The sequence below is a fragment of the Miniopterus schreibersii genome, assembly GCF_964146895.1.
Source record: "Miniopterus schreibersii genome assembly, chromosome: 13".
In the NCBI taxonomy this organism is placed as follows: domain Eukaryota; kingdom Metazoa; phylum Chordata; class Mammalia; order Chiroptera; family Miniopteridae; genus Miniopterus; species Miniopterus schreibersii.
Genome location: NC_138113.1, coordinates 432,595 through 454,484, shown reverse-complemented (window position 1 = coordinate 454,484; position 21,890 = coordinate 432,595). Strand labels below are relative to the sequence as shown.

Below are 21,890 nucleotides of genomic sequence, written 5' to 3'. Positions count from 1 at the left end.
GGGCGCCGAATGGGGTGCCCCGCCTGTGGCACCTGAGGGCTTCGGTGCCGAGAACCTGGGCTCCCTGTCGGAGTTCCCATGGAAACCTAGTCACTCCCCTCCACCTCTTCCAGCCCCGGCCCTGCAGCGCATGCTGCTGTCGGATCTTGTCCACGGGGATTCTGATCACCCCACACGGGCCTCCCTTCCTGGAAGAGATGTGCTCTTAGCTGGGTAGCTGCAAATCCAATTTTTGCTACTGGATTTTACATGGCCCCTTTATCAGGGGTCCCGGGGTTGGCTCCATCGGAGAAGCAAAGACCCCTTTGGTTAGATAAGTAATCACTTGTTCACTGACTGCAGAAAGCTGTTTTTGAATGTTGAGATTTCTTAGCTAGGAAATTCACATGTAATTCTAAGAGTTTAAAAAGCCTTACGGTCTTGAACTGTAACGTACAGGTGAACAGGCAGGGCTGGTAGAGGAAAGAAGGCTGGGAAACCGTGTGGCTGCCTTGTGTGGTCCAGAAGCACCGCCCAGAGATGAGCTTGCGAGCTCTCTCTGGAAACACCGGAGGTGGCCAGAGGGGAGGGGCCCACTGGTCCTGGGTGACCTGATGCTGTGCCCTCCTCCCCACTTAGGACAGACGCATTGGCCAGGTGAGGAGGGCGAGTCACAGCCCATTTAGCAATTTCCCGCAGTCGCCAGCCAGCAAGGGGCAGGCCATCTGCCTGACTTGGGACCCTGGAGATAAAACCAGACCCTCTCAGAAAGCAAGGCCTCTTTCTAGGAATGAAAGCTCTGAAAATGAGCCAAGTCAGCGTTTTGTTTTTATGGTGATAGAGGACATTGTAAATGCCTCTTTTTCAAATCACGTGATGCATTTGTAAATGGCTTGATCACATAAAAGCTATTTTGAAAATTTTCCTCTTTTGTAACTAGTAAAATCCAACTTTCACTTGTGTGGTTTGGGTTGTAATACCTCACTTAAAACTTGAACAGGCTATGTCAACCTCCCCCTGCCCCCATCAAAAAAGGCAGATGAAAAAATTTATACTCGTGTTAAAATGAATAAATTTTCAATAAATTTGCACTAAGTGCTTAAATAAGGAGTTTAGGATTTTTTTAAGCAAAAAGCCAAGCCAAGTGTGTTTCATTGGCCAGTAGGAAACATTCCTGTTTCTTGATACGTTTTCAAGACAGAAACGTGCATGAAGATAAGCTTCTGTTAGGATGATCTTACTGCCAATAGTCCTCCCCACGTGCGGGCTCTGGGCTTGTCTGTCCACATGAGGTGCCATTTGGAAAATCAGCCATTTAAGTCATTATTTAGAAAATCATTACTTAGCAATTGACAGGACAGTCTTGTGGTCAGACATGAACAGCTATCACCTTAGCATCAGGTCAGCAGATTTCCAGTTGTTTTGATACCTAGATTCTGTCTTAAGCTTCGCATTGTTCTGGCTCAGGCTCCTGTTTTAGAATCCTGACTCCAGGCGTGCGCACCAACGACACTTCCATTCCCCTGTCACCCCACGACTTTTTAACTCTCACGGCACAAGCCATGGATTCAGCTTTGACCTTTAATACGATATGGCAACTGCCCATTTCTGTACCCTGAGGCCTAGATTTACGTTCCCTTTCTTGGAGCTAAAGGAGAGTTTGACAGTTTCTAAGTACCAAAAGTTGTTGATCCATCCAAGTGTCTAAGTATGGCATTCACACAGCCGAACGCAGCCCAGCCTCACGTAGCTCCACTCCGCTACCACTCGTCCAGTTGTGAGGACATCCGTCTGTGAGCAAGTCATTGGCTGGCCTGGTCTCAACGCCAGCATCCAGGGAGACGCGCTGAGTGGGAAGCACAGTGGAGTCTCTTAGCAGTTTGCATCTGGTGACTACTTAAAATTTGTGATTTTTGTCCTCAATTTTTACATTTCTGGCGAGAACAATGTTACTCGAGGTGAAAACGACTTTGAAGTACCGTCTGATCATCCTCGAGAGGGCGTCTTTCTGTGGAGGGGAGGAACCGTAAACTCTTTTTAATGGTGGTGTCCCCCTTAGAGCAGTGCGTGTGGTAGTTAAGAAACCGGAGGGTGTTGGCTAGAAGGGCTGAGCAGAGGGAGTGTAGGAGCGAAGTGTGTCAGCCGACTTGCCTGGCTGGTCAAGAGAGGCGAAGGCTACACTCGAGTCAGTTAAAAGGAACAAGGATTTTAAGGTAAATCAAACCTATGCTGGGCTGAAAGACGGACCTGACGCCCACAGCGAGGTCCACTTGCTGCCGCACTGGAATTTGGGTGAACCAATCAGCAGGGGTGTGGAGAGCCAGCATCGTGGGCCTGTGACAGTTTAGTCCACTGCACATCTGTTCACAGGGAACCTTGCCTCGTATGGGTGCTGGTGAAATAACAGACCTGCAGTGCCCTGTGCAGCGACTCCAGGAGACGTGGGGTAGGAGCCCGGGTACTGGAGGGAACAGGCCACAGCCAGCAGCCAGGGGCCACGGGTGCTGCAGAGAATCGAATCCCAGGCAGTTCCTGGGAGTGTCGTGTTGGGAGGAAGAGGCGGCCCCAGGTCGGCATCTGTGGTGGTGGGTGAGCCCACGTCCGCCAGCCGGGGGGCCTGCGGTTACGTCTCATCCTCATGCAGGGAGCTTAAGCATTGAAGAGAGTTTGCTTTCAGGAGAAATAAGACAGTTAATTGTTCATGGAATTTCATTTATTTCAAGTAAATTGCCCTATTTGTGTTTTGAATTGTAGGTGCCCCACCCCTGGCTGCGACGGCTCTGGGCACATTACCGGCAACTACGCTTCCCATCGAAGGTATGTGGGCGCTACGCTTCTGTAAGACCATCCTTCCCCTTACCCCCTGCCCAGGAGGATTGCTGACGCCTTGGCGGGCGCTGAGCCCACTGGGAAATGGGGTCACACAGAGCAGCGCTGCCCTGCGGGGTCCCTGGGGAAGCACGCTCTCCTGGTGCTGACAGGGTTGCTCTGGACTGGCTCAGTCCCGCCGCTGGCTCCGCCCTCCACAGCAGTGAAAATCAGCAGGTGGTTGTCCTAATTGAAAGAGAAGACCCAGGAAGAGCATGGGATCCCTGAGAACAGTCAGAGAGGCAAGCTAACACCCTGACCGCTCAGGTTTGAGCTCCTAACAGCAGCCGAGCCTCCTGCTTTAGTGCCCTCCCAGAAGCAGAGCGAGCTAGGGCACCAGAGTGACGGTCCGCCGCCCGCCGCCCACCCACTGCCCGCCTGAGGAAGGTCCTTTGCCCAGATCTGGCAAGCAGGTCAGCGGATCAGAGATCACAGCCCGTGGCCACCCGAGGGACCACACTCCAGTGGTCAAAGTCAGGTCACTTTCTGGCTGGCTGGCAGGGCCTGTCCCTGGGCAAGTCACAGGCTCTGGGGTCACGCCCCAGCCCTTGGAGCAGCACAGGCCTGCAAGGAGCAAAGCTGGTGCCAGCAAGGACAGCTTTGCGGCTCGGGGACCCTCCCTACTCACCAATGCCAATGTCTCACTCTCAACCAGGGCCCGTGGGTGCTCCCAGCATCGTGAGTCAGATAAGTCTTTGCTGTGGGGGCCCCTGGAGGGTGTGGAACAGACGATGCTTTGACAACCAAAGACGTCAGCAGATGTCACTGGGGGCTCCTGGGGCCACCGCTGTAGGCCAGGAGCTAGAAGAGTGATGGCATCAAGCAGGTTCACCAGGTCCCCAGGTCGCCGCTGCATTTTGAATGGAGAACAGGAGTTAGAAGTGTAGCCAGAGTGAGATCACTGGTTTAGGGCAAATACAGTAAAACCAGACTTAAGACTCTAGTTAAACATAAACAGTCAGCACATGCTATCCTACTTTGCATCTCACCTTCTCTCAGAAATGTCCTGGTGCTCCTGGGGCCAGAACCTCCAGCGTGTAACACTGTCAGCTCGGCCGAGGACAGGCACTGCGATCACTCCCCTTCCAAATGTCTGCTTCTCTACTGATTTTTTTTGTTGGGCATCATGTGAATTTATTTATGATTTACTATAAACACTTTCATTTAGCCTAGATCTGAGATAGTGAGTATTGACGTAGCATGAACGTGCATGTCGCTCCAGCGTTAACAGAGTGGGAAGTAGCCTGGTTAGGTTTTCAGCACATTGGACGAGTGTGTACAGCCTCCGAGGCGGTTAGCGTGCTAACTGTTGAGTGGCTTTGATGAAATTTACTCTAGAAGTTGTTTCCCTGCCTAAGGTGTGAGTGGGGTGGACACTGTTAGGCAAAGGCATTGCCCTTGGCCAACAGATCTTTAATTGAGCCCCAACAAGGGGCAGGTGCCAGCACACTTCCCAGGCTGTCAGATGCTGATGTCCAGAAGTTGAAGTAGAAAAGCTTCTTTCAGTGTTGGTCTTTGTTGCCCCTTTCCCAGGAGATAGACTCCCCAGGAAACATGACTGCCTGGGGGTGCTTCAGCCCTTCCCCCTGATGGTGCACATTCACTGCTGCTGAGGACATGCAGCTGGCTCCAGCTCCCTCCCAGGAGTGATCCTGGGACCTGGGAAAGTGTCCTCTCCTATGTGGTTTTCAGAACCAAGCTGAACATAGGGAACTTCACCTCTTCTTACACTGGAGGGAACTGAGGCTGAGGGGTCGCGTGGCGGACCTGGAACATCTCGTGCCCGAATGGCCGTGCAGTCAGCCGCTGTGGGAAGTCAGCCCCTGGCCCATCCTGGACGGGGTCTGACCGTGCTTCCATTTCTGTTTTGGTTGTAGCAGTGGTTTTCAGCCTCTGCATCATCTCTGAAACTTTCCAAAGTTAATTCTCATCAGTATTTATTGACTGACCATGGTGCTCTATCAGGAACACCCACCATCAGGATGCTTTGCCCCCTGACTCCGCCCTTATTCCTGATAAGCCCGGCAAGACCACCAGAAGGCTCGCGTTGTCATCAGGCTATGTCTCGTCTTCCTGCCTCAAACAACAAAAACAAACCATTTCTTTGCTTTCCCTAAAGACCCCATGTCCAGGCACCTTCATACTTTCTCTGACCTCTCTCTCCAGGCCAGCTTTTCCCTGCCTTCTGATGGCCTTGTGGCACAGTCCCCCCAGGCCTCTCGCTTCTCTGACTCAGTCGTCCAGTTCTAAGCAGCACAGACCAGAGCCCAGTTTTGTGCCAGAGCCACGTGTTACAAGTCATTCTGCCACGTAAATGCAACCTCCACGGGTCAGGGGCACAGTGGCTTCTCTTTTGCCCTTGGATTTTGGCTGTGATGACCGGCCTGGCTCCACTTCTGGTCTCGAGGCCCCCAGGCTCACTTCCCACAACCACAGCCTGTGCTGAGAGCCAGCCCTGGCTTTCTGCAGATGCTCCCTGCAGTTGACCCCCTCTGTCGGGAGCTGTGCCGGTAATCCCCCTGAGAAGGCAAGGTGCCCAAAGGTTGACGGCGCTCCCAAATCCTCTGATTTCAAATGAAGATACAGATACTTGATGAGCCCCCGTGTCAGTGACAGCAGACTGTGGAGAGTACAGCTCTGTCTAGGAAACTGTTAACCATGTAGGAGGTCATTGCAATGTCAGCCCATAAGCCTAGAACCCAGGGAATGAGTAGGTATTTATCGACCACATCATGTGCCAGAAGCTGAGGAACAGTGACAACCTGGATGCTCCTAACCCCCAGGAAGAGGTCGTCTAAGGGAGAGAAGAGACCCAGAAACAAACAGGACAGATGCAGATATGAATACAGATGGAAACACAGGCGTAGCCGCTGAGGCACAGGCAGGACAAAGAGGCAGGCTGTGACGGCAGGGTGCTGGGTCAGAGCAGGGAGAGGCGGTGACGCTGGGCGGAGTGTGCGAGGACAGGCAGGCGTCTCGGGGAGTCGTGGTGAGCACGGGTTTCCAGGCAAGGGACAGCGTCAGCCGGAGTGTTGTGACAGCAGCAGCCACACTCGGTGTACACTGATGGCCAGGGAATGACCGGGAGGGGGCCTTTGGGTGCAAGCATATGGGGGGCTGCAGGCGACACTTGGTGTCAGGAGTCCTGGGAAATTCATGATGAGGGTTTAGATTCTGTGCTCTCGAGGCACAGCCCGGGTAACAGGGAGGCAGGATGGCTGCAGCACAGAGCATGGGGGGGGCACCGGAAACACTTCAGAGTTAAAGGTGACACCCAGAATGTTCAGAGCAGGTGCCTGGCAGTGATGGGTTGGACAAGCAGCCCGGCAAAGAGAGGCTCTGGGACGGGCTGAAGAGTGGCAGGAAGGGCCACGGGGCTCAGATTCCCGGTGTGACTGAAGCCCCCAGGCAGGGCGGGTTAATTCTGTTCCAAGTCACTACTTGAGATCCCTGTGGTCCCTGCAGGTCAGAGGGGGAGCGGGGAGGGGACAGAGGTGAGGGGCAGAGTCTCCCTCACACTGCGGCTCGGGCCCACTGGACACTCGTGGAGGGAAGAGAAGCCCACAGCTTAGAAAGGAAAGGCAGTCCCCGCACCAAGAGCCCGCTCTTACCAGGAGCCCTGAGCAATGCTTGGAGCCACCACTCAGCAGCCCAGAGGCAGGTGCTGCCCGGCCCCCACTGGCTGAGGTTCTGCAGCATGAATCTCCACCTCGCTCAAGCCGGAAGTGACATTGTTGGGTTTATATTTGGACCCTAAAGAAGGAATCCCAAATACAGACAAGTTGGGAGTAGAGGATCTGGGGTCACTGAGCACCGTCCGTGCCTGCACCTGGCGGATCCTCGGTTCCGCCCCACAGCAGGCTGGCACTGTGGGCATCTCACCTTGGAGTACAGGCGAGGAAGCTGAGGCTCCACCCAGCGAGCAGTGGCCTGTATGTGGCAGTCACAGGCATCCTCCATCGGTGCCACCTGCCAGCCTTGAAACGGCCCCAATGTTCTCCAGCTGCTGGTTCTGCAGGGAAGCTCCATGGGGGTCAGCAGTGAGCAGTGGTTTTCATTTCCACGTTTTAAGCAAAAAGCAAGAGTTTTTCAGTGTTGGTCAGTGCTTAGTTTTGTTTTCCTGGGATTCCAGTGCTCAGTTGGTGGTAGGGAGAGCTCTTTAGTCCCATCAAGCATGGCAATCAGCAAGGAGTCGGTCGTGTGGAGCCACCAGCCTGAGCATCAAAATGCTGCCCACCCCAGGAACAAGACCCATGGCTGTGGGCCTGGGGACCTCGGGCCACCCTGCACGAGAGATGCTCTGAGAGCCACGTGGGGCTGCACCCAGGAGGACCCTCCCTAGATTTTATCTTTATGCCAGAAGCAGGGGCCCTGGAGAGTAGTCAGAGAGCCCTCGTGGGTGTGGGGAGCCCTGGAACCAGTGTGGGAGGCTTGCTGACCTCAAGTTTCTCCTTCAGCCTTTCAGGTTGCCCAAGAGCAAAGAAGAGTGGCATCAGGATAGCGCAGAGCAAGGAGGACAAGGAGGACCAGGAGCCCATCAGGTGCGCCTGCTGGCGGGGCGGGGTCTGGCGGGGACGCATGGGGGCGCACGTGAGCGTCCACGTGGAGGACATGCTTTGTGATGTCAACCAACTGCACGGTCAGACCATCTCAGCCAAAATCTAATCGAATTGCCTAAGTTGTAGGTGGCATAATACCCACCGTCTGATGTTCTGGTAACAACACTGGACACGTCCCTCATCCCCTGGATGCCAAACGCAGTCTATTTACGGGAAAGGCAGATTCGTGGAAGGTATTAAAATGCAGTATCAGAAGTGAGCATTGTGCTCTGCTTATGACGTCATGTTACACTCAGTCTCAGCAGGACTCGGCCTCTGACCTTTGGGGCCAGAGCCTCAGCCCTCTGGCTCACCCCGGCTTTCCACTCACCCCGGCTTCTCCCTGAACCGATGCCCGGGAGCCTGGGTCTCAGAAATCCATGAGATAGACCTGGTGCTGTCTCCTTGAAATTCCAACCTCACTGAATGTCTATGCAGAAAATCTTTTATTAAAACAAAAACTAATTAAAATAAAAATTATTGAAGTAAATTGAAATATATCAAAATAAATGGGTAATACAAATTCCCTATATCATGTAACTTTACTGTTTAGAAAAAATGCAGGCAAAACCCAGCAGCCTGGGGCCTTGACTCGTGTGCTGTGCCCTGGGCCTCGTGGTGGCCTGTGTGAGAGGTTCAGGAGCACGGTGAGCCTGCTGCGGAGCCTTGGCACCGACTGGTGATTTCCCATTTGCTCCCCAAAGGCCCCTGTGGCCTGCTTTGTGCTGTCACCGTCCCGGGAGCCTCAGTTAAATCCTCTCCTGCTTTAAAATCCCGTCCGTCTGGAACATGGCCCAACAAGCAGATGTTTCCTAGCTCCTGAGAAATGCAGGCTTATGAAATAACCTATTTAATATCCCCGCAGCTCCCACTGGAACTGCGTTTCCCACCATGCAAGCTGGGGTTCTGTCCAAAACTGGCATTTTCTAAGGGCTCCAGCGTGAGGGGCTTTCTGTGAGGGTGAACTGCACCGTCACCCCACTAGGTGGTGTCGCCAGGTACGGGACAGCCAGGCAGTAAAGTGTGTCTGTCCGTCTGCTCTCAGGTGCCCTGTTCCAGGCTGTGACGGCCAGGGCCACATAACTGGAAAGTACGCCTCCCACCGCAGCGCCTCCGGCTGCCCCTTGGCAGCCAAGAGGCAAAAGGACGGATACCTCAACGGCTCCCAGTTCTCCTGGAAGTCAGTCAAGACGGAGGGCATGTCCTGTCCCACGCCCGGCTGCGACGGCTCCGGGCACGTCAGCGGCAGCTTCCTCACACACCGGAGGTGAGCGCACCTGGCCGGGCCCTTACTGGACGGAGGTGCCCAGGAGAGGGGGTTCGGCTCATCAGTGCAGGTAGGATGGGAGCGCGAGCAGCGCCTCAGTTGTCGCCCGGGCAGCGAAAGTGAAGCCCAGATGCCATGGCACCCAACCAAGGACACTGAGGCTGGGAAGGAAGAGAAGACAGCTTTCCTTTGAAAAGCACCTCCTTCTATCACAGCCACACATAGGACAGCAGTTAAAAAGGTCCGACCAGGGTCCGCAGCAAGAAACAGGTTGCAGGTACACACGAGAGTCTCTGTAGACTTGGTTACTTGTTTGGGCCCCTTGGGGGAAAGGGCTGGTGTTGGGCGCAGGGCCTCGTGTTGACCGCCTGGGCCAAAGGTAGAGCAGGAAATTCCCAGAGGAGCTGACCAACCCCTCATTTTAATTTGCTTAATATAAGAAGAACCATATGCAGTTAGATGGTCTTAGAAGAAGAGGCCTGTTCTGTTGAATCAAGTTCCCGAGCGGGCTCACTGTAGGGGGTCAGGATCACCGGTGTGGGCAAATCACAGGTCAGCGGATCGATGGGCCTTCATGTCCCAGCTTCATGCAGACCAGCTGGGAGGCTGGGAGGAGGAACCAAGGCCTCACACTGACACTGCAGGCACCTGCGCTGAGGGGAGGGTTCCGGGCTGTTCCCTTCTCTGCTGTGTCATGTGCTCTGCACACAGCGAACACCACGCGCATCCAGACTCCACCTGCAGAGCCATGTCCTATACAGGGGAACACGGCTGAGTGCAGACCACAGGAAGGGCGGCGTGCTCAGGGACAGCAGCGCTGAGCTTCATGTTCTCTAAGGACTTTCTTTAATTAAGGAAGTGATTCTGCTCAGGTAGAAAATTGAAATGGTACAGATGGAATAAGAGGGGACATCCATCCGTGACCTCAACTCTCAGCTCACATCCCAGGCCAGGCAGCCAGGTCTCCTCTCAGAAAGGGCCCCTGAGCAGAGACTCACGTGGACTGTGGCCCCTGTGCAGGCGCACACACCTCCCGGCCCAGCCCCATGCCATCGCTTTTCCCCTCCTACAAATGGATCAGTGTTTCTTCTATGTCCACACAGGGCAGGGGCTGCCAGGTGGTGGGCGTCATCCTGGGATGGATGAACCGCCCTCTGCCCGCTGTGAACTCTGCTGCCTCCTCTCCCCACTGAGAGGGCTCAGGTGCCAGCAAACTGCTAAGTCTCCTTTCCAGGTGTGAGTGGTCCCAGGAGCGACAACAGGCCTCCTGCCACAGACACCACAGGTGTTCCTGCAAACACAGCCTTAGGACCCGCCCTAGAAGCAAAATGCTAGCTTTATGGTTGATAAGCAGTGGCAAATGCTCTCCCAAAGTTCCTGCTTCAACTCTTTGGCTGGGAGTTAACCCAGGACTGTGCAGTGGGCCTTTTCCATGGCCCACATTGCCTCTCACTCACTCTGCACCTGCAGAACCCAGCACAGGGCTTTGGCAGTGCAGGTGTTCAAGCAGCCATAATCATCAGTGAGGCCTACATAGTCACCACCTGTTCCCCGGGGGGGAAGCCCTGGGGGCACCCAGCCGCCCCGCCCGGTGGGAGGCCCACCCTCTACCCTTGGCCCGGTGGACATCTGTGTCTGCCAGTGAACTTTGGGCCCTCGCTCCCTCTCGTGGCTACAATCATGGCCTCTTCCACTGAGACCACAGGAACAGATAGAGGACACCAACAGGGGTTCAAGGGTTCAAGCTTCTTTTACTGGAGACCCCGGATGATAAATCCAAATCCCAGCATCGGGAGGGAAGCTTTGAGGGTCTAGTAACCGTGGTCCAAGCTGTAGACGGAACCTGGGACCCGGCTGCCTCAGGACGTTCCTCCGACTATCCTCTGGCCCTTCCCCCAGGACAGTGCCTCCCCTTCCACTTTCTGTGTCCCTCATCCTGCTGCTGGCCAGGTGGCAGGTGGAGGGACCTGGGGGAGCAGCCAGGGCTCCTCCAGACCAGGCAGCAGGTTCTGTTTAGGCAGCATTTGGAAACTTCACACCTCACTTTACAAGACAAGAAGAGAGGCTCCCTGAATCGGATTTCTCTGAGACTTGCCTGGGAGAGAGGGTCAGGGTGGCCCCCCCCCGGGAGTGGAAGCCTATAGGGATGGGGGGCACTGTCGCTCAGGGGAGGCCCGCCCTGCAACGGGGTTTCTGCCCCATTCCACTCTGGCAGCCCTATAGTCCCACCGGGGGAGAGGGAGGCAGGTGATCCTGTGCTTCCCTCGCCCTATTCTCTGGCCGGTGCTTGCCCCTTGTTTCATGGCCTGTGCTCCGCTGGCATGATGTCCCCAGGAGGGGGACACAGCGAGGTCTTGCTGAGGAAGCAGTTGTGCCCTTCGTGAAGGGAGGCATGCTAGCTGGGCTGCACGCCCCTCCTGCACTCAAACCCAGATGAGGAAGCTGGGTCCAGCTAGCGCCCTGACACTCCCCTGACCAGGCTAGCACCGCGGCGAACCCCTGAGGCCAACGGCCCACCACTGTCACCTCTCCTGGTTCTGTCCTCAGGGCCGTATCCTGCACACAGTGGGCCTTGCAGTCCATTGTCACTTGAGAGTTGTGGGTGATTTGAATTCACTGCCCTTTGGAGGCTGGATTCCTGCCGGGTCCAGACTTCCTCGGGGACAGGTCCCCAGGCACCGCCCCATGTTGACCACTGACCGCTGCCCTGAACCAGCTTGAATGGACTGATTCTCACTTTCACCCACCTGTTAGTATCTGACAGCGAGCATTTAGGAGGGAAGAGCTCAGATCCAGCCTCTGTCAAACTGCGGATCCCAAAGTGCCGAGAAGGAGAGGCCACAGGTCATGGCTGTGCCCCTCCTGCAGCCTCAGCCTCCTGGGCGCGGCCAGGGCTTCTGGGCGGGTTCCTGGCAGGCGGCTGACCCACTGTGTTCCACAGGCCTCCCTCCTGAAGCACTTTCACAGCCACCACCTCTCTCTGTCCCCGAAGCTGTGGGGCTGACCTGCTAGGGGTCTTGATTCAGTTAATAATACGAGTTCAGATGTGAGCAGCCACCAGACCTGAGGAGGCCACTCCAGAGCCACTCAGGGACCAGCTGGGGAAGACAAGCTCCGCCTCCGGGCACTTGACTCCTCCATTAGACCCAGGGGGTCTCCTCCATTAGAACCTGTTTCCTCCATACGTCACTGCCACTCGCCCCAATGCTTGGTGGAAGCTGTGTCTGCAACAGTTACGTCTGCACGTTAAAAACAAACAGAGATCCTGTGGGCAACGGGGACTGTCTGGACTAAGAACCCAGCTCAGTTAAGAAATATGACCCTAAGCAGCCCTGATGTCACCATCGGCGTGGCCTCCGGCAGCACGGTGCTCCCCCAGGTCTGGGCCTGAAGTCCAAGCGTAAGGTGGGGGCCCAGGAGAGCATCCTCCTCGCCCTCCAGCTTCTGCCAGGGCCGGAAATCCAGGGAGTCCCTTGGCTGGGGGACGCTTCACTCGGTGTCCGCCATCATCACACAGCCTTGTTCTGTGGCTGTGCCCAGATCCCCTCCTCTTACAAGGACACGAGTCATGGGACAGGGCCCAGCCTAATCCATCAACTTCATCTGGACGTGATGACATCTGCAAGGGCCCCCTTTCCAAATACCGGCCTAGTCACAGGTCCTGGGCGTTAGGACGTCGGCAGGTCTTTGTGGGACACAGCCACCGCGAGGACTAGCGCCAGACTGAGCTCTGACCTCACGAGACAAGCAGAGCGCGACCGTCTCTGTTCTGTCTCTCAGGATGCGGTTCAGTGGTCAGTAGCTGGAAAGTTCATTGTGTGAGCAGGTGGGCGGCGCAGGCTCCTGGCCCTGACCGCAGGACTGGATTCCCCTATCCTGTGGCTCCAACATCTGACACTTGGAGTGTCCATTTCCGGGTCTCCCCTTGTCCCCAACGAAGAGCGGCTCTCTCTGCAGACGCTGCTTCCTTTCCTGGACCCGGGCAGCCTGGCCACACCCCGCCGGGTCCCCTGGGCCTCCCTTCCCCTGAGGGTTTCGCCACTGAGGGAGGAGAGGAGAACACAGGTGGTGTGAACAAGGCACTTCCTGGGAGCTGAGGCTCACGCGGGGCCTCTCTCGGGTCTGGTTGTTGAACAAGTGTCCAAACCACACGCCCGAGTGGCTCTCAGTACCTGCTTTCCTCCCAGTGGAGAGACACGCACCCCTGGAAATGTCTGCTGCGTGGCTGTTCTCAGCTGTGATGTTCTCCTGAAGGAAGTCACTTTGGGCCCATGGTCTCCGTCTGAACCTTCAGTGGCTTCCCGGGAACCCTCCCTGGAATTCCTGGTGCTGGTGCCTCCTGGCAGATGCCTGGGGCCAGGAGGGCAGGAGGTGCGGGGACGGTTAACTCTTTGCTGCCCAGAACAGAACCACCCAGGACTGAGGTTCTGTGGCTTTTCGAGCCCAGGCCCAGGGCAGCCCTCAGAGATGGTTGCCTTAGGCCCTGGTCTCCGTCAGAACGCCGGTCCCTCCCTGGCGGAGACTGGGTGGACTTCCCCGAGCCGCCACCAGAGGGCACTGCGCCTGCACCGGGACCGGCCACCAGGGAGGTCGCAGGCCCGGCGGCCCACAGGGTGGGAACCGGCTGCCTGCAGCGTGTTTGCACAGAGCATCCTTCCCGGCCCGGCTTTGTCTCTCAACCCAGCTCCCACCTCTAGCTGACGCCCTACATGCCTGAGATGACGCCCTCGTTATTTGTCATCCTAGCTCGGAGTTTTACTAACTGACAGCTAAGGGAAGCCGCAGACGACTCAAGTTGGCTCAGCCTCGGCATGGGCCCAGGGGTCTGTGTTTGACGGTTTCCAGGCCTGGGAGCCCCCTGAGCCCTTGCCTTGTGCTTGCTTTTGCTTTGTGCACACTCCTCTTCATGATCTTCCCGTGCCTGTTCTGTCCTTAATTCTGGTCTCAGGCAGGAGGCCTCGGGGGGGTGTGGGGGCACCTAGTGTGTGGGACATTCGATGGGCACCCACTGCTGGAACCCTCAGACCTGTCTGCAGGTGCGGCCTCCGAGGACAGAGAACAGGCCTTAGCAATGGCAGCCCAGCTGAGTAGAAACTGAGAGATATCTAAGGGTGCAAACGATCCCAGAGCCTTCAGCCCAAGTGGAACAAGTCAGCTCAGGAAACACCATGAGATGGTCATTGGACAGACAGCCCCAAGGGGAAGGCAGGTCTTGGGGTGCTGGTGTCCAGTCCCCTCAGGAGACGACTCGACTCCTGGGGCCCTCAGTGCCTTCCTGCCCCCACCCACGGTGCCATCAGGGGTCCCAAAACCCCCTGCTTCTGGGCATTTTATGCGGGGGTTGACCTCAGGGAGGGAGAGGGCTGGACGGGGCTAGTGAAGTCCCTCTGGGTTGAAGGCCCACTGCCTGTCCCCTGTGAATCGAGAAACACTGTTGGCTAAGTTCTGGGAAGAGCAACAGATCGGTGACCACTGACCTCACGGACAGTCCCTGCAGGCCCTAGACCCAGCACCATGCAAGCGAGGCAGCGAAGCCGACACCCGGAGCTCCGGGGTGAGGTGCCAGCAACAGGGAGGCTCGGCCCTCAGAGCAGCTCTACCTGTCAGCACCTCCATCCGAAGGTCCATCAGAAGGTGTCTGCAGAGACTCAGGCGGCCTCCGGATGCTGATGTGGGCACTAAATAGACTTGCTGATGACCGTGTGGTCTGCGCTGAGCCGCCACGCTGCGGACAGTCCCTGCAGCGCTGAATACAGGGCGAGAGCACAGCTGTCGGCAGGAAGGGCGTAAATACTTGGCGTGCCGGGCGACCCGGCCACGTGCGAGGGTCTTGTGTGGAACCTCATGCCGCAGCCAGTGCCAGGGGTGAGGGCGACGGGGCCAGGCTGGCCCTGGAGGAGCTGGGGTGCAGAGCGCTGCGAGCAGGTGCAGTGAGAGGAGGCCGGGAGGGGGCGGCCGCCTGTGAAGACCGCTGTCAACGCCGACCAGCTCGCAGGAGACAGTCGGAGTCAGATCCTTCATTTGGTGATATTGGCACCAGTTTTGAAACTTGTAGGTAGGAAAACAGTATACTCCAAAGTGACCTCCTCAGGGAGCAGCTGGGGCCAGGTGGGTGCGGATCCGCCCTGAGAGGAAGACTGACTCTGGGCTGTGGCTCATGACCTGCTCCACTCTGTGTGCCTGAAATTCAGTTTTAAATTCAACACTTGCATAAGTGTGACACTTTCCATGATCAGGAAGACAGTCACTCCACAGACATTTCGGTGCCCCCCCGCCCTGCTGCCGGGACCTAGGCCACGCTGCACCCTGGGTGGTGTCCACACACGTCCCCAAGCTGCGGGCGGCCTAAGGAGATGACACAGTGACTGGCCTCGCTCATAACTGTGTCCGCTCCTGAGACCCATGACTGACGCCATCTCATGTCTCATCCCCAGCTTGTCTGGCTGCCCACGAGCCACGTCAGCGATGAAGAAGGCAAAGCTGTCTGGAGAGCAGATGCTGACCATCCGACAGCGGGCCAGCAACGGTAACCCCCAACCCCGCCACCGAACCACCCCCACCACCCCCATACCACCCCCCCACACACCAACACCCCCACCAACACACCCCCACACCCACACCCACACCACACTCGGGCCAGGCCACAGCCACAGCCCGGCGCTCGGTCCTCTGGCTTCGCCATAGCTGAGCACAGCTGAGACCCGTGTTTCTTTGAGACAAAGTGGGACAAGTTCTGTCCCTTTCAATAAAGTCCATGAACCTGGAGAGCAGTCCTCCCCAGAGCACCCCTTCACCTCTCACCAGGGTCGCAGCCAAAGTCACAGAGGCCCCCCACCAGGGGTTCTAGCGTTTTCCCCAGAACCCCCTTTGTGCCTCTGCCCCCATCTGTCCTCGGGGGAGCAGAGCCCGGGCCTCTCCACTCTGCCCTCAGTCTGAGCTCCCAGGCCGGTGATCCTGATCCCAGGGCTGCCCCCCGATGGAGTGGGGGGGACGTGCTGGCCTCCAGGACACTGCGATTCCCTCTCTGAACTCGCCCACTGCTAGAAGTGGTTTGTAAACCCCAAGTCAGTACTCCAGGCTGCTCACGGCCACTCACAAACGCAGAGCCCAGGCGAGCTTGTGTCTCCCCGGAGGCGCGTTCCCAGCCCACGGAGGGTCACCCTCGGGGGGGTAACCACTCGGAACTGGGGCCTGCGCGCCCGGCTGATTCTGTCTGGTTTTAGGCGCCTTGATTGTAAGGAGGGCAGTGGTCAGGGACAGAAGGACACTCAAACGTGACCGTTTTTCTAAATAAGAGAACTAGGAATTCCCGCGGTGTTTTCCCAGGCGCAGCTCTAACCCGCTCGCTCCTTTTGCCACGACAGGGATCGAGAACGACGAAGAAATCAAGCAGCTGGACGAAGAGATCAAGGAGCTGAGCGAGTCCAACTCGCAGATGGAGGCCGACATGATCAAGCTCCGGACCCAGGTCAGCCTGAGCCGCACCGTCGCCTGTGCTGGGCGCCAGGACCGGGCGGAGGGCCAGCGCCGGGAGGCGGACGCCCTCCTGCTCCGCTCCTTCCTCCTGCATCTTCCCCACGTCTGGCCGGCTGCTGCGGTTTAGTGGCAGCGTTGCTGGAGCCAGGGGCCGTCAGCCGCCTGGTTGCTGGGTTTGTGTTGGATGAGTGGCCATTCCCAGGGTCACCTGCTTCCTCAGTGATGCAGACGCGTCCTTTCCTGGAGCCCATGTGGGGCTCACTCTCGCTACTGCTCCCAGAGCTTTAGACGGGATGCCCGCTCCTCAGGGCAGGGAGGCTGTGTCCCCGTGTCCCCGTGTGCCCGTGTCCGAGGTTCCAGGCCCCAGACAAGGCCTGCACAGGCACCCGGAAGCCTACGGGGAGGGCTGCAGGGCCTCATTGAGCACCTACGGGATGCCTGGTGGCAGGGCTTGGCTCAGGTGGTCCCACTCGGCTTACGAGCCCCCTTTTCTGGCAGGAATGTGAGACGACCAAATCAGCCGAGATTCATTTGGGTCAGATAGGAATACGCCCTCCTGTCCTACGGTGCTCGAGCGGTGAGGGTCCTAGTCAGTCCCTCCAACAGTACCTTTCTCACCACCCTGAGGAGGCAGAGTCCCGTATGTCCAGGGGGCTTAAGCACACTGCCCGCCAGGCTTACCATCCCTGTCCAGGACGGCTCCCTGTGTGTCGGTCATTGGGATGGAGCTGCTCCCCTCCGGCCCCCATGAGCTTGCCCTGCTGCCAATAAGGCCTGGACACAGAGCCCGGCCCAGGGACAAGGGGTGATGCTGTGCCCCCTTGATGCGGCCTCCCAGGGACTTGAGACGCGCAGAGCAGTCCCTGCGAGCTCCTTGTGTGAGCTTGTGTCCGCCCAGCTGTTGTTGTTGCTGTGTGGCCATCACTGCCCACCTGGGGCTTTCTGATGTCTCCTGTGAGTATTTGCTCCTGGCGGCATCTGTTTATATCCAGGATCAAAAAGGAGCGTTAAGGATTCATGTGTGTCTGGTGAGAGGTGACGCCAGGTGAGCTGTGGGTGGCACCTCTGCTCCCAGAGATAAGCCCACCGTCCTGAGGTAGAGGGAACATGCTGCGCCAATGCCTGTGCTCTGCATTTTAGGGCCAGATGGGGAGCTGCAGGTCAGGTGAAGTCCAGTCCTCCAGAGCAGATGGGCGCTCCTGCAGAGCTCACAGAAACAGCTGTGCGGAACCTGGACGAGGTCCTCACCTCTCCACTGCCTGTCATTGTCTGAGGTCCTGGGGCTGTAGTCTAGCCCTCAAGGCCCGGAGCCCCCTGGGCACCTTTGCCTCCTAATTCAGAGATAATGTCACAGTCCCCTCCCTGCTTCTGGAAAATGCTGGAAGCTGGTGGTCCTGCCCCCACCCTCCCCCCACCGCCTTCAGCAACACTGTGAGGGGAGGGACACACCACCCTGTTTGTCCAGTCTGACTGGGGTGAAGACAGCTCTCCCAGGGGTTCCCAGCCGCAGGAAACAGCATAGCAAACACAGGCTTGTTTGAGGCAGGGCGGGTGGCTGGCCCACGGGGCCGTGAGCACAGGCCTCTGCGAGCGGGGCTGGGACCCAGTTCATCTGAGCTGCATGGACAGGCAGCTCCCGCCCCATCTGTGCAGTGGGCCCTGGGAGCAGGGCCGGCCGCTGCAGGTGGAGGCCACAGGCACCACACCAAAGCCCTGACCACATGTTCTCTCTGGGCCATCAGAGGGCAGAGCAGGCCGGGAACGCAGTGGCCTTGACCTGGTCAGGAGTGTCACTGCTACTGAGGGAGGTGACAGTGACAGGCCTCAAACACATTAACATGGGAGGATTTCTCTGGCAGGATTAGATTCAGGCTGAAAAAGAAGTATTGGCAGGAAGTCATAAACACTGCCCCGAATAGTAATGCCGTCCATCAAAGCGCAGAGAGAGCAGGGCCGGGAGGAAGCAGCTGCCAGGTGGTGACCGGGCACGAGGACAGCGAGGCCTGTGGATCTGAGCCCCAGTCCACATGGCCCAAGAGCCACCCCTCTCCGCCTTAGTCCAAGATCCCTCCTCAGAGAGACGAGCCGCCCCAGTCCAGTCACCACCTTTGCACTTGTCACAAGTCAAAAGTAGGAAGGCCACACCCTTAGAATGACAAATCCTTAACTTTGAAGCCTTTTTATTAAGCAGAGAGGTCCTTTCCTTGCATTGGTAGGCTTATCCCTCCCTGTGGGAACGACGCACTCGCCTTGTGTCACAGGTCCACACGCCTGTGCCTTTCAGATCACAACCATGGAGAGCAGCCTGAAGACCATCGAGGAGGAAAACAAAGTGATAGAGCAGCAGAACGAGTCCCTGCTCCACGAGCTGGCCAACCTGAGCCAGTCCCTGATCCACAGCCTGGCCAACATCCAGCTGCCGCACATGGTGAGTGAGTGAGGGAGTGAGGGAGTCCCTGCTCCATGGCCCACCTGAGCCAGTCCCGGATCCACAGCCTGGCCAACATCCAGCTGCTGCACGTGGTGAGTGAGTGAGTGAGTCCCTGCTCCATGGCCCACCTGAGTCAGTCCCTGATCCACAGCCTGGCCAACATCCAGCTGCTGCACATGGTGAGTGAGTGAGTGAGTGAGTCTCTGCTCCATGGCCCACCTGAGCCAGTCCCGGATCCACAGCCTGGCCAACATCCAGCTGCTGCACATGGTGAGTGAGTGAGCGAGTGAGTCTCTGCTCCATGGCCCACCTGAGCCAGTCCCTGATCCACAGCCTGGCCAACATCCAGCTGCTGCACGTGGTGAGTGACTGGGAGTGCGAGGCCGGTGTTGGTGGCCTGCTCAGTGCACCGTGAAGGAGATTGTTTCTGTGACTGCTCGCGGTGACCTCCCGCCATGGCGTTACCTGCTCGGGCACTGGTGGGGCTGGTCAGGGCACCCTGTAGACTAAGATTGCCCTGAGGAGGCCTTTAAGTGTGATGCAGACAGTGGCCCTAGGCGGTGGTGCTGTTTTATGCTGATGTGAATATCCTATTAAGAAAGTAAAGGTTGTGTATGAACTACTATTTAATATCTCGTAGGACCCAATCAATGAACAAAATTTTGATGCATACGTGACTACTTTGACGGACATGTATACAAATCAAGATCGTTATCAGAGCCCAGAAAATAAAGCCCTCCTGGAAAATATAAAGCAGGCTGTGAGAGGAATTCAGGTCTGATCAGCTGCTGCAGTGACTGTAGTGGCGGAACTTGCTAGAAAGGACGCCTGTCTCCTGCTGCCCTTGCCCGAGCGAGCCCATGCTCCTCTGTCTGAAACACTGTCATGCTCACGAGACTCACCGATCTCACGTCTTGCTTTAACGATAGCACCTGCAGATAGTTTTGGATACATTCACATTTTGTACGTTTTCATATCAGCTGGCATAGTGTGATTCTCCGTGTAATGTCTGTAGCTGCTGATGTATGCACACTTGGGGGGAGATGTGTTTCTGAGGAGGTAAGCTGATCCAAGTAGAGTGCAAATCCTTTTTAATGCTTTAGTGATTAAATGTTTTAGTATTCTGAACTGAAATGGACAAAAATCAAAACAGCTTTGAATGACCACGAGGCGGCCGCGGCCACGTGATCATCCGGCCCCGTGCGGGAGGATTTTATGGAATTAAGAAATACATTTTGTGTGCATATTGTTTCATAGCAAGAATTGTTTGCAAAAAATGCTTTATTTTTGAACAATGCTTGGAAATATTATGTGATTTTTTTGTTTGTTTGTTTTAGGAGGATGGTGTATGGTGGGGGCAATAAGTGAGGTTTTTTGCATTCATTCCAAGGAAATGGCATATGGACTAACTGTAAGAAATGAGATAAGTAATTTATTGTAAGACAACATCAAGCCATGGAAACTTGGCAGAAGACTCAAAGCAGCTTAAACAGCACTTTTAAATTAGCTCCTGGGCGTTGCATGGTGAGGCCGTGGGACTGCAGCGCAGACGGGCCGGTAGAGGCGGTGCCGCGAAGATTCCCTCTTCCATCCCCGATACGCTCCGGAGCAGCCTCCCCGCCGCCCGGGCCTCCGGCCTCTGAACTGTCCCTACTGCAGTGAGGCTCGTCCAGCGGAACCGTGTGCTTTCATTTGAGCTCCAAGGTCGCTTACGAGTATTTATTCCCCTCCCACTTTAAAACTTGTCACCGTCGTCATTTACATCTGGGGCGTAAAGAGAAACGATCTGTGAGTCTCGAGTCTCTGGACTGAATTTTCTGCTGGATTCAGTGGCACAGCTGCTCAGTACAGTGTCTCCCCACCCCGCCCCGCCCAGCCCCAACTTAGGCTTTGGGTGACATTTTGTCGTCTTCAGAGCTCTCTTGCGATGACCTCGTGCCCTACCTGTCGTGGGAGAGCAGCTGGCCACAGAGCGTTTGCGTGGCCTGTTGTCTGAGGTGTCCTGAGCTGTCCTGCGGACGAAGGCAATCAGATAGGAGTCATGGATGTACTTCAGCACTTTCTCCATACACGGGTCACCCCGACGCGTCTGAGCCCTGGAGCCCGGCTCGTGTCCCCAGCTCGTGTCCCCGACGGCCGCACTAGGTGTATGCACAGCAGAGCCCACGCTGACCACGCTGCCCCCTGAGCGGGCCTGGACGTGTCTGTTCTCGGTGCTGGCTGACGTCAGAGCATCGCTTCCTTCCATGTCTGGATGTTATGCAGGAAGTACAAGAGTACTTTAAAATTTTGTTATGAAAAAAAGATGGGTTTTGTAAAAATAAAATAAAAATATTTTTAGCAGAACAGGACTTACAGGGTCATTGTCCCCACAACGTGCCAGTCGACTGTTTGCACTCGCCTTGTCCTGCGTGTCCGTGCGGGGCTGTGCGGTCTGCGCCCGCGGCTGACCCAACGAGGCACTGAGGGTCCCCAGCACAGTGCTCAGCCTCTGCGCACGTGTGTCAGCCACATCCCAGCGGCACTTTATATGCTCTCTGTACAGACGCTCCGTTTTCCACAAGGACTCCAGTGACGAGCCGGGAGAGGGTGACGTCATTACTTGGGGCTCCAGAGACGCCCGCTTTCTGTTAGCGAGTAGTCGTAGCTGCCATGCTCAGAATCGCCTCCGAGAGCTGACGCCAGGTGCTCGGGCACCTGCCGCCCCCCGGGCCGGCCGCCAGCCTGCCGCCCGTAGCACCCCCGCGTCGTGTGTGCAGCTCCTCTGCCTGTCGTGATGCTTCTGTAGAGTAATAGGTAGTCTCGGTTTGGGTTCTCGTTATCGCCTATGTACAATGAAAGGGGTTCCAAGCACAAGTCTGCTGCTCATCCCACGTGGGTAATGCTATCCCATCAGTACCGTGACTGTCACATGGGTCACAGCGTGTCATTAGAATGCCGACCTTCATAGGGAATTATTGTGACTCATCAGAGCTTATTTATTATAACTTATGGTTCATGTTCACTTCTGAGTTAATTTAAGTGATCATTTACGAAGACAGAATTTTGTATAATATTTATTGTGCTCTGTGGACTGAAGTTTGGTTTATTTTTGTACTACACGGCATGGGTTTGTCGACACTTTAATTTTGCTATAAATGTGTGGAATCACAAGTTGCAGTGATATTCATTTTTAAATTGTGGACTTTGTACAAATTTTGTCATGCTGGATGTTAACACATCTTTACTCCGAATAAAAAGTGTTGCCACATTTGTAGCACGATGATCTCCG

General features: G+C 56.3%; 1 protein-coding gene across 2 annotated transcripts in view; it reads left to right on the top strand.

Moving 5' to 3' along the window:
- The window catches only part of MYT1L (myelin transcription factor 1 like), a 272,855-nt gene extending 250,965 nt beyond the window's left edge, over positions 1–21,890 (top strand). Inside the window, exons 17-23 of one of the 2 annotated variants that reach the window (XM_081157325.1) lie at positions 2,734–2,796; positions 7,305–7,388; positions 8,491–8,712; positions 15,147–15,238; positions 16,077–16,180; positions 18,473–18,616; positions 19,957–21,890. In XM_081157325.1, the coding sequence (XP_081013451.1) occupies positions 2,734–2,796; positions 7,305–7,388; positions 8,491–8,712; positions 15,147–15,238; positions 16,077–16,180; positions 18,473–18,616; positions 19,957–19,983 (736 nt within the window). In that variant the 3' untranslated portion in view covers positions 19,984–21,890. Of the gene's footprint in view, positions 1–2,733; positions 2,797–7,304; positions 7,389–8,490; positions 8,713–15,146; positions 15,239–16,076; positions 16,181–18,472; positions 18,617–19,259 lie in introns of both variants that reach the window. The other variant, XM_081157324.1, reaches the window with a different exon arrangement.